Source organism: Epinephelus lanceolatus, chromosome 15 (genome assembly GCF_041903045.1).
Source record: "Epinephelus lanceolatus isolate andai-2023 chromosome 15, ASM4190304v1, whole genome shotgun sequence".
Classification (NCBI taxonomy): Eukaryota; Metazoa; Chordata; class Actinopteri; order Perciformes; family Serranidae; genus Epinephelus; species Epinephelus lanceolatus.
Genome location: NC_135748.1, coordinates 17,051,644 through 17,064,428, shown reverse-complemented (window position 1 = coordinate 17,064,428; position 12,785 = coordinate 17,051,644). Strand labels below are relative to the sequence as shown.

General features: G+C 42.4%; 1 protein-coding gene across 2 annotated transcripts in view; it reads left to right on the top strand.

Moving 5' to 3' along the window:
- Positions 1–1,979: 1,979 nt before the first annotated feature.
- The window catches only part of tfb1m (transcription factor B1, mitochondrial), a 32,273-nt gene continuing 21,467 nt past the window's right edge, over positions 1,980–12,785 (top strand). The window contains exons 1-6 of one of the 2 annotated variants that reach the window (XM_033643052.2): positions 1,980–2,025; positions 3,062–3,208; positions 3,766–3,917; positions 4,146–4,254; positions 4,332–4,483; positions 5,474–5,593. In XM_033643052.2, coding sequence (XP_033498943.1) covers positions 3,076–3,208; positions 3,766–3,917; positions 4,146–4,254; positions 4,332–4,483; positions 5,474–5,593 — 666 coding nt within the window. In that variant the 5' untranslated portion in view covers positions 1,980–2,025; positions 3,062–3,075. The remainder of the gene's footprint in view (positions 2,026–3,061; positions 3,209–3,765; positions 3,918–4,145; positions 4,255–4,331; positions 4,484–5,473; positions 5,594–12,785) is intronic. The other variant, XM_033643053.2, reaches the window with a different exon arrangement.

Genomic DNA, 12,785 nt, shown 5'->3' with positions numbered 1-12,785 from the left:
GGAATGCTTTGCTCGGCCTGCTGCCCCCACAACCTGGCTTTGGACCCGCTCCCTATGAAGATGTAAATGGCTCATTCTAAGGTAATGAAAACACCGAAGTTATACACCAGAGAAAACATACTTATTATATTCCATTTCTGCCAATATATGCCCCTACACACTGGACTTTGAAATGTGGAAAAGTCCTTACACATTTTAATGTCATGCATGATCCAGTTAAAGTAGTTACTTTGGGTGCTTTCTTGTCTATTTCAAAGCATATGATGTAGGCTCCTGTAGCTCTGTGGGTCATAGCTTTTACCCCAGATAACAGCAGGCTCTAATGCTCCTTGCATGATTTCATTTACTGTAATTGCTAATGGAAAAAGAGCAGCAGCAGGATAGCAATGGCTAATGGCTGGTTTGCAGTCATCAGGTAAAAGCTATAACTAGATATATTTAATGAATTGTGAGATGGTTATTGCTGGGATAATACCTCAAGATGCATTATGTGCCCTGTAACCTTTTGGATGTTTTGTAGGACACAGGCACTGTACATGCGCAGTAAAAGGACCACCCAGACCCCCAGGTGATGAATCTTGTCGCTCTGATAATGTATTCATGATTTCTCTAGACAGCATCAATAGCGTGGTCTCATTGCTGTGTTTCATACAAATTGAATAAACTGTCAAGAAGGTGACTTTGCAATAACCTCCCCAAAGCAGCAGACACTCTCGAGGGCCTCAAGTGCTCTCCCAAGGTCAGCCACAGCAGGAGACAGAGCTGCCACTCATCTGCCAAACCCTGGAGGGGAAGGATATTTTCATCTCAAGCTCCGACACCCGTGACCCAGCGTGGGTCGAGGGCAGAGACGGAAGACCGCAGGGCCACGGGGGTTCATTCCAAACAACAGCTGTGCATCATTCAGCTTGACAAGACACTTAGACAATGGATTTGTGCCCTGCAGTGGACAACGGGCATGCAGGCTGCTTATCAGTTTAGGCTGTGAGGTCTCAATTAGTCCAACATTATCAGAGGTGGGTAGTAACTAGTTACATTTACTCAGTTACATTTACTTGAGTAACTTTTTGGATAAACTGTACTTTTCAGAGTAGTTTTAATGCAAAATACATTTTACTTTTACTTGAGTTATATTGTTTTAAAGCAACAATACTCTTACTTGAGTACAATATTTGACTACTCTACCCACCTCTGAGTACATAATTACATATATATATATATATATGTACAGTATATATAAGAATATATTTGTGTTTCTTGTGCCTTGATTTATGTTATGTTTGTAAAGATTTAATTTATTTTTGTTTTAGTTAAAGGGGTATCGTTTAAAATACATGAATTTGCAGATTATTATTTTTGATTGATTGATTACGTTCATGTTCTTATTTTACAAATAAATCAGACGTTACTCAACAGTTACTCAGTACCTGAGTGGTTTTTTCACCAAATACTCTTTTACTCTTACTCGAGTAATTATTTGGATGACTACTTTTTACTTTTACTTGAGTAATATTGTTCTAAAGTATCAGTACTCTTACTTGAGTAAAATATTTGGCTACTCTACCCACCTCTGAACATTATGGAGATGTCAGAATCTGAATTTATTGCTTAATAATGACAGTAAAACCAGAAAATGACCAGAGAATTTACATTGTCAGCTTTCTCGCAGCCTTGTTAAATCCCTGTTTTTCATATGAATGCATAAAGGTTGCATTTGTAGAGGGAACATCATGAGAGTAAATAAAGACACTATGATTTAGGATTCAAGAACTACAACAACCAATACTGCTTTCTGTAGTTTTACTGTCCATAAATACTGTATATCATCACTGAATTGTCGCCCTCCTTTGGCTGTGACGCATCACTACATCAACAATAAACTGCTTTTCAAGGGCAACTCAAAGCCTCGCCTACTTCAATTTGATTGGTTCAGATTTGTGTTCCCGCAGCCTCATTGGGTAATTCCGCATCAATCGAATGACGAATAAGGAAGTGTAAGAGAGGAAAACGGCACCGGTGAGAAACGTGGGTTAACTGTTGTGTATTTTAAGATGTCTGTCCTTGTTACATTCTGTTTTTAGATTCTTGTCTCTCTTATCTCGGTTTTTAGCAACAATATGAAGTGTTCCGTGTGAATTCGCAGCTTTCCCGCGGCCTCTGTTAACAGCATTTGGACCCAGAAGCTACAATTAGCTGCAATGCTAACGACAGTGTCAGTGTCAAAGCTCTGTCAGCTGTCAGCGTCAGTTTAAAGTTAATTATTCCTATTTAAGGTCGTTTAACTGCCTTCTGACGGACTAATTTAGCTTACTGCATCACTCAGCTAATGTTATTCATGTGCAACAGTGTACAAATTAAGCTATAATGTTCTTTGCTGTAAACTAGACTAGCCTCACTAACGTTAGGGTACATGTAACTGGTCGCAGCTCCAGTGGTTATGATTAGAGGCAAGGTTTGGTTCAGATTTAAGGAGGGAAAACTCACATTGATAGGGAAACAGTCTCCGACACAGCACCTGTTATGTGTCTCTATGGTGGCCACTTACTAGTCTGTTATAAGGCCACTAGGTGGTGCTCCAGATCTTATTATAAGACACCCTAACGTCCAACAGTCAACCTGATAGCACTGATCCCTCAGCTTAGGGCTAAACATTGGCAATCAATCCCATGACCTTATAAAGAAGTGATTGCAATTGATAATAATTTGCAAGAATTGTCAGGCATCTATAGATTTAGACCATGCTGTTAAACATACTGTGTCCTTTGCAACATGTTTGTAGAGAACATTAATATTTTTGAATTTGAATGAAGCAGATTTGTCATACTTGGCATACCCTTAAAGCACTGCCTTTCAGTGTCTGCGATTTAAAGGGCACTCTTGACCTAACATACCTTCATAAGATCTTAAAACACCATCACTGACATGTTATTATTACCATTCATGTTGCCCTTTTCATCGTTTTCAGAAATGTATACCTCTCACCTTCTGAATCGCTTTGCTGCCGAGGAAACCGATCAATCATTGTTTCTCCCACCTTTTCACATGTGTTTGTTTTTCACAGTGTTCTCCCGAACGATGGCTGCCTCAGGCAAACTTGCATCTTTCCGTCTGCCTCCCCTGCCTACTATAGGAGAGCTCATAAAGCTGTACAACCTGCGAGCAGAGAAACAGCTGTCCCAGAACTTTCTGTTGGACTTGAGGCTCACAGGTTAGTCTGCCTCATTCTTTCTTTTGCGCTATCTGCAGTGCACCAGTACCTGCTTGCTCCTGTTCTTTGTTACTGTGTCTACACACCGAGGGCACAATGGTGTGTTTCGCCAGTGCACATGATTGCACAACTCTATGTAGCACTTGTTTCCAGGTATTGAAACTGACAAGCTTTTCTGTATGGGCGAGGTTGGGTTGATCTCCTTCTAATGTGAACGGACCGAGTCAATTGTTTACAGCCTTCGCAGAGCTGGAGCCTTAATATAATTATCAGTGATGCAGTGCAGCTCTGATCTGCTCTCTTGTCCTTGAACAAGGTGACTGTTAGATTAATGCACCTTATCTTCATCACACAGAGTCAGACAGGTATTGTAACATCACACACTATTAATCTCAATTTAGATACCCAAGACTCTGATGAAGACATCTGATTGCAGAGTATGGGGTAATTTATAAGATGCATGAGTTGAACTAAGTTAGTATGTAATTCACAGACTGTAAACAGAAATATTGACGACAGGCACCACTGAGCTGGTCATCCATCTTCATCTTTTTCAGACAAAATAGTGCGTCAGGCTGGCAGTTTGAGGGATGCCCATGTGTGTGAGGTGGGTCCTGGACCTGGTGGTCTCACCCGCTCCATCCTCAATGCCGGGGCGGCGGAAGTGCTTGTTGTGGAGAAGGATACACGTTTCATCCCAGGGCTGAAGGTAAATTGAGCAGCCCCAATGATACGGGCTTACGCGCAGTGTTATGAAGGTCATAAGGTCACTCAGTGGAAAAAGCTCCTACACCTTTAACTGTCAGTTGCATGAGAGCAGTCAATCTGTTTTCAACTGCAGCGTCATTAGCCACCCACAGAGTGACTGATGATTATTTACTTTTTCTGAACACCTTTTCATTTTTTATTTAATGTAATATCGCCTCCATTTTCACAGCTGTTGTCAGAGGCAGCACCAGGCAGGTTGAGGATTGTCCACGGTGACATACTCACTTACAGAATGGACCGAGGGTTCACACAAAATATCTCCAAGCCATGGGAGGAAGGTGAGTATATGAAATTTTGAAAGCTGTTGCAGTGATCATGTTAAATGGAACTTAACTGTGTATGTGTGGCTCCACAGATCCGCCAAACCTTCACATCATAGGGAATCTCCCATTCAACGTCTCCACCCCGCTCATCATTAAGTGGCTGGAGAACGTAGCCAACAGAACAGGGCCCTTCGTCTACGGACGCACCCGGCTCACACTCACTTTCCAGAAAGAGGTGGCAGAGGTAGGTGAACACTACCGCGTGTTTCAGTTGTAAAGGATGCTGCTGTCTTGTCCAGCATCTGAAAATCAGTCATTGTATTAAAAAAAACCTGTGTGACTTTAAAAAGTGTCAACCCAAATTAAAAAATACACATTTTTCCACTTAGCTGTAGTGCTATTTATCAGTCTAGATTGTTTTGGTGTGAGTTGCAGAGTGCCAGCTCTCTCTACCAAAGTACACCCGCAAGCCGTTTCAGCGTGCAAAATAAAGTGTGCATCTACTCATGGACGAGAGACTCATGCTCATCACAGCACAAGATGTAAACATCAATGATGTCCTCCTCAGCTGAGCTGTAATGTTAGCTCGCTCAGTGGTGCTCGGTGAGCTTGCGATGGATGCACACGCGGTGATATGATTGGCAGGCGTAGTTCAGTGGAGAGAAAATAGTTCCCACAAGAAACTGCTCACAACAAGGTCTGTGCATTATCTTGAGTATCAGGGTCATGATATCTCCAACACTCACTCACACCAAAAAATCTAGATTGACAAACAGCACTACAGGTAAGAAGAAAAACTTTGATTTTGGGGTGAATTGTCCCTTTAAAACTAAAATTGAACAAAGCTTAAATACTCATTTAGTCTGAAGTCTACACATGGCCTTATATTGCTCTTTTGCTATGCAGTCACCATTGTGTAATGAATTTCTTGTTTTATTGCGAGGATTAAATATTGATTTCTTGATCCATAATTTGCAACTAAAATGATAAATGTGGAGCATTCTTACTGTTAACGCCAACCAGATCATTCAGAGCATGATCTCTGCTTATTCTTTTCTATTAAGGCATAAACACTTAATTAGAATGCCAGTTTGTTCCAGTTTTTGGTCTTTATGTAACATGTTTGCCAGACATGTTTGGTAACTACTAAAAGCAACCTAATGTGAACTCAGCAATTATCCTGGTCTTACTATATTTGGATGATTAACCTGCGGTCGTGGTCCTCTCCATCCAGAGGTTGACAGCCAGCACGAGCAGCAAACAGAGGAGCCGTCTGTCCATTATGGCTCAGTATCTCTGCACGGTCCACAACTGCTTCACCATCCCTGGACGGGCTTTCGTCCCTAAACCACAGGTAGGATTTAACTTTGATAGTGAACACTACCATGTCAAATTTCAAGCAATGAAGTCAACCTTTAGTAGCAGTGTTGATGTTGTGGCTATCAGAACATCAGCAGATGGACACATTACTATTTCATAGTTCTTACCATACTGTGGGATAACAGTGGGACCTCCTCACATCTCCTAAGCCCTGCTCTGGTCTGGTCCCATGTTCCCGTCAGAGTTCCTCATCATGTCACCATCGCTCATCCCTCCCTCACTCCTCTCGCTTTAAGGCTTCATTAAGACTGTGTTGAATCAGTGTTGTCTCTGTTCTGTCTTCTTTGGACCCTTTCTAGGTTGTAATGATGCCTGGTGGGTATTTGAGTTGCAGCACGATCACACTGCGCCTTGTAATGAGGGCCTAGTTCTTTTTTAGGACCGATTTCTGTCTCTGTGTCTTTCAGCCAGTGTGCGTGTATCAGTGGTGGAAGATAGACGTTCACTCTTACGTAACACAAGAACGCAAAGGGCTTTTTTTCCCTTTCCGGGGTAAGGATTTATGCTAGGACTGAGGGGCGCATTAAGAAAATATAAGCACTGCTGCAAATTTTGAAATATCAGTGATGGCTAATGGACCGCCCCACTGAGATAGATTTTGAGATTACAGACACACAACTCTTTTGAAGGACTCTGGAGCTCTCTTACATCTTTGTACAAATGAAACCATGTTTTTCTTTTTCTGAATTAAAGGATAGGTGTTAGGTTGATGTCAGAGACGGACTGTTGGTCCCTTGAAGATGTCATGGCTCTTTAGGAGACCTGCTATTGGTAAATATTTAATCTCCTGTGTGGAGTAGAACGCAGCAGAGTGAATGGGACCAGCGCTGATTGTTCATTCTCTTAGAAGAGATGACTCCCAATGATTATTTCATCACACTCAGCTGCCTTTCTGTGCGTTTTTTTTTTTAAACTCTTGAACGTCTTATTTGTGTGTGTGTGTGTGTGTGTGTGTGTTTGTGTGTTAGACTGGATCTTAATGGATTTCAGCATGCTCCGGTCTGTGTTGGAAATGTGTGTTTTAGTATGCATGTGGTATTGATAAACATGAATAGAGTGGGCTCACACTACACGGCCATGCATGCACTGCTGATGAATCAGCACCTCCCACATTCGCACACAGGCCAGCTCTCCCCTCTAAATGTTTTAATGGGCACTTGGTCAAATTGATATCATTAGGAGAGATGATGGCTGTTTGATGAGCAGGCCTCCTGCTGCTGGTGTCCTATAAAAGATCAGAGAGCATGCGGTGTATATTAATGTTCTCATACTCTCTGCATTGTGCAGGCCCTTTTTTACTAGTATGTCATGTAGTATAATTCATAAAAAGCTCAGTGGCTCCACATTGTTTATTGGTGCACACCAGAGTAATTACGCAAAATTGCATAAACAATAAAAACGTCTGCCTGATTTACGAGAGGACATCAAAGGCTGGTAGGAGGGGGGGGATTGAGGTTGTGACACACAGTAATATCGATTTCTAAAGCAGTGGTTTGTTTGCAGAGCTGATCTGTGCATTGTCAGGATGCATAAATGCACAAGTTCCAATGGATGCCGTCTGAGTTGTTGATACTGTAAACTGCTTATATTGCTCCAGTGAAAAAGCAAAAGCAAATTATAAAAATGAAAAAAGGCTGGACCCCCCCCCCGTGGGCAGAAGTTAATTATAATGGAGGAGTAACACAGCCAAATATCAAAGGTCTCTTCCTCCACATCCCTCTCTTTCAACTGTCTCTCTCATAGGGCTGCAACTAATGGTTATTTTCATTATCGACTAATCTGCAGATCATTTTCACAACTAATCAATTAATCGATTAAGAGGGTGAAAAATGCTCATCACGATTTCCCAGAGCTGCTTCTTTTGTGCAACCAACAGTTCAAAACCCAAAGACTCTTCATTTACTGTGATAAATGACAAAGAAAAGCAGCAAATTCTCACATTTAAGAAGCAGGAACCATCACATTTTTGACATTTTTGCTTGAAAAATGACTGAAAATAGTTGGTGATTAATTTTCTTTCGGTCGACTAAAGATCGATAAGTCACTGCAGCTCTATTGTCTCTGTTACGCAATATGTGTGTGCTCTTTCAGGGAGTATGTGTGACTGTGCCTCATACATATAGCCAATAAATCGGCTCAGCAATCTAATTGTTGGTATAATTTTGTTCCCACTGAAGCTTCGGGATCACTGATGATGTTAATGAAGGGGAATTTGTTTGGATTGCAGCACACCTGGGCATTGCTTTTGTCTGCTTCGGGCATGTGTTTGTCACATCTGAACCTGGGGCTCTCTGTTCCGCTGTGATTGAGCAAGACCGTGGAGCAGGTGTGCTCAGTCACGTATTGATAAGATATTTCTGTATATATGAACATTCCTGTGAAAACCAAAAAGCACTGGTTGGTCAGCGGTTTTAGCTGCTCTCCCCCCCAACATCACCAACGGCAACTCTCTTACACAACAATAAATAGCATATGCAGCAGCAGGTGCTATATTACACATATGGCAATTGGTGGAGTGTGAAAAACATTTGAAGTGGTTTAATACTGTGTAATCAAACAAATAGCGAGTCACAAAGAGACACAGACACAACCATTCCAAATAACCATGGTGAGAAAATAGCTTCAGTTGAAGGTGAGTGGGGGGGAGCGGACGTGATTGGTTGGTTGATTCAGACCTATAGGAGCTGGCCAGTGCAGGCTAATAAGATAATGAGAAGGGAAATGTTGAATCCATTTTAAATCAGCAGCTGCTGGGGCTCAAATTGACGTGGGTTGGGCAGATAGGCTCTTATCCTCGCAGTTTAATCTGTCTGTCTTGTTGTTCTCGCCCCCGGACTGCACCTGTCTTGTGTCACATTGAGTGACTGAGATTGTCCTTGAAGGTTTCTGAGAGCAGCGATTGGCTGCTTTGATGGTGTTCCCCGAGGCTCGCCGTGCCCTAGGTCTGTCCTGCTGCAGATCACACCTGCCTTCCTTGCCTTATTAGTCACTCTCTGCCTGTTAATTCTCACATAGACAGGCAGATTGAGCTGCCTTTAGATTGCTTCTGTCATTCACAGCTACACCTATATCTTTAAAGTCTTGTTAAGAAGGTAAACTGAGAAGAGAAACTGCGTCTCTGCTGTTGCTTTGCTCATTATACATATTTCTAATTTGTATTCCGGTCAGGGGTCAAGGAGTTTTAGAGCACACACACTGCCATCAAGCATCTGCATCTTCAATAGGGACATTCAGTCATCCAATTTCATCCTAACTGCCTCTTTACATGGAAAATAGCTGATTTTCAAAGAGTAAAGAGTGCGTGTTGACGAGCTCATCTCTCTTTCCCCTGCCTCTCTGCTTTCTTGGCAGAATGTGATTAAAATCAACTCGTGTCCGTCACAGGCAGGTCTATAAGTCGGCCAGTGGATGCTCCATCACGAGCAACCTGCTGTCTCTTCTGTAGAGCTCCTGCAGAGCCAACAACTGTGTCATTCATTAGCAAAAGTGAGGAAGAAGAGGAGGCATTGGGGGGGGGGGGGGGGGGGCTAGTGGCAGATGGAAATATTAAAAGATAGAGGTGGGGAAAAAACAGTTAAAGAAAATGAGTTGGAGAAAGAAAATGGAAAACAGGAAAATATAACTAGGTGGGGGGATGAGGATAGAAATAAAATATGAATAGCGAGGATACTGACTAAAACCACAGTGAGATAAAGAAATAAAAAGCAAGAACAGATGGGATGAGTGTGTATGGTCTGGTTGGGATGTATGGAATGAAACAAAAGCTTTTTTATAAGAGGATGTAAAAACTGAAAAGCTCCCTTCGCACGAGTATGGAGCGCTAGAAGACAGATTCCTGACAGAGATCGATCTGAAAGGAGAGCGAGGCGTACCTCCAGCAGATGGTTGTCTGGGCCAGTCGTCAGCCCGCTCTGAGTAATGGCTGCATCAGCCATCAGCCACCAACTAACTGAGCCTCACAGGAGGAGAGCCCTACAGATGTTCGCCTTGTACACAATCGGCGACCAAGAGCACAGGCCAGATGAGCAGAGCCTAAATTGAATTTGTTAATGCTGCATTGAACATCCATTACAGCTGGCAGTTGCCAGGGAGACTTTGGATTCCAGCACAAACATGTGTTACACCTTTTGCATTCAAAAAGTAATATTTGTAAAGTCTTCTTGTTTTTGTTTTTCATGGCAATGGAAGTCTGTTTAGACTCCCTGCTACATCAGAAACTTTCTGTTGCTGCCATCGCCAGAGCCGCTCTGCTTGGCAAATGGTCAAGGTAGTCTCTGCCTGATTAGCATGAGGTAACACAGCAGCAGCAGCTAACGTCCAACACAGAGCTGTTAAAAGGTCACACCGACACCGAAACAACTCAACTCTGGTGTTAAACCTGTTAATAAAAGTGGGTTAATGCAAACCCTGTGATGCTAACACTTAGCCCTGCCCTCTCACAAACTGTTCCTGGCGCAGAGCTCACACTCCTGCAGCAGCAACTACAACACATATGCTCTGTCGTGTGGTGAAGTCAAGTGTGGTGTATTTGATGGAGTTGGCAGTTCGGTGTGCGAAGATGCAACCAAAGAGTTCGAAAATATGGCTATACCACATGCCAATCCATTCACATTATGGGTATTAAATTAAGTGTGCTGTTGTTTTTGGTATTACTTTAAGAGCACTGGTACTTTTTAAAAGTTACACAGTCCTAAAGGTTAAGGTGTGAGCAGGTATCAAGTACTAGAATAATTATATCCTTTGGATTCAGGGGTTTTTCAGTGTTGAATGTGACCCACCTCACTCTGGTGTAATGCAGTGGCAGGCTCAGTGATGGATACCTTCTCTGTGACCTGAAGTGGCCCAGTAAGAGCGAGCATCTACTCCGAGGGCCTGCACTGCTTTCTCACCTCCCGCCACACATTCTACAGGCACACAATTCATCTCAGCCTCACTCCTATCTCGCAAACGGGGTCAAACGTGGTATCAAGAGTATGGGGGAAAGTTATTTCAATGACTCGTGCCGGCGCGGTAAACGCCCGAAGGCCTGGTCTCAATACATCACAGACCCAAGGTAAAGAAAAGCTAAAAATACCCCCCCTCTTCCTCTGCCTCTCTCCTTAAACAAAATGCAGAGGTTGGCAGAGTTGGCTTATGAACATCTCCGGAGATCAGTTCCTCTGCCTAGCAAGAAACTGTGCCGGCTCAGAGTCAGCGTTCAGGGTTTAGCAAATTCAGCTCTGTTTAGTTAGCGAGCATGCTGGGAGAATATGCAGGTATTTTGAGGAATAATGCTTAAAAAACCTTGGCGATATCCCAAGAAAATAAGGTCAGCTCCAAATAAGTAAATTGCCAGCGGTGCTATGATGCAATGATAACAAATGAAGTTGGTGATAAAAAGCCTCCCCACAATTGGAGGCATCAATCTATAATCTATTAACTTGAAGGGTTATTTGAACACTCTAATTTAAACTTCATGCACTGTTATTTCATGGCTTAATTTGAGGCTTTTTAGAGGGGCTGAAGGTGTAGGTTGGATTTAGTGGGTGTGTTGATGAGGATTTGTACATGTCAGCGTAAAAAAAAAAAGTGAGTTATTGTATTGTTTCAGCTAAATTATAGTTTAACTGACAATGGCATCAACCTCAGTCCATGTGTGCTGGAGCTTCTTATTATGTTTCTGTGATACAAAAATCTCTAGGGTGATTTTTATCAAGAGAGATACAGATTGCAAAAAAAACAAACAAAAAACCTGATGTGCCATTTAGCCCCCCTCACCTTCAGCTTACTGAATCCTCCAAGCCCCGTGCTCAAAGCTGAAATATTAAAAAGGCCTCCTTTGAACTGTCAGAGTGTATTGTTTTCCTACAAGCGCTCCTTTTGTCATCTCCATAGCTTTTACTGCCTTTCTCAGCAGTTAACTGCGCAGCCAAGGTCATTGCTGTTATTCCCCCAGCCTCACATGAGCACTGGGGACCAGAGCGGAGCAACAAAGGAAGGTCATTCTCCCTCAGCGTTGATGACCACATTATATCTCCCATATGAACCTTCATGAGCATAACAGCTGTCCAAAACAAAAAGCCAAACGTTAAGTATGGTGACAGATTAGAGCAATTTGGGTGCTCGCTGTATTTTGAGCAATGAGGTAATCACTAATGGAGCATTGATGAGTGATGGCACTACAGTTCCTTAACATGCTCCGATATCCATCTCTGTCGGAGAGCAATAAGTTCTCATGCGCTGTCGTCTCATAGTCTTCCACATTTCTTTTTTCTGCCGCTGATCTTTGGAAAGGTTATTCGCTGGTCAAGTAGGTCAATAAAAGTAATCTGCGAATTTTGACGTGGCAGTGAAGTTCAAAGAGAAGCCTGACGCATGATTAACCCCTGCCTGAAATTGACAAGCGCTCACCTCCCCTCACATTCCGGATCTGTCATAGCGGCAACTTGGGGTGAAAGCCTTTGATGGAAAATGTAGGTTAAATACACAGAGGAGCAGATCTTATTAGCGTTCCCCCACGAGAGGAGCAGTTATTTGATCTGCACTCTTGCTGCATAACCAAGAGGAGTGGGAGAATAAGAGGGAGCCTTGAATAATCCATGTTTGTTTCAGGAAAGCACATTCTCACTCAGTCGGTGTCGACGAGGCTCCAATCAGCTGTAATGAGAGCCCAGATTCATTCGGAAACTAACTATTAAACAAGCACCCCATCTGAGGCATGAAGGCTACAGTATAAGACAAAGATGGTAAAGTTTGAGAGCATACAGTACAGTATTCTGATTTAAAACTAACTCTGCTCAGGGCTGGAGACTTCTTCATACAGGAAGTTGTGCAAACTTGTTTTGGCACAGCCAGAGCCAATTTAATGACACACATTTCCAGGACGGGATGTTTGTTTCAAACTAAGATTGCCTTTGTCACAGATCGGTTATCTTGTTAATGCATGTGTTCAGTTTCATAGTTCCATGTACTGAAGCCTAACAGATGCAGGACTGTAAAATCTGTATATTTTAAAATACTGAGCACTTTAAATCTCTGAATAACTTTTTTTTTTTTCCGACATGTACTGAATGGGACATTTTACAGTTAAAAAATAAACTTGTCAGTCGAGCTGGAACTTTTTATTATTTCCATTTTCGATTAATCTGCAGATTATTCCCTTGATTTATCATCTGGAAAATCTCAGT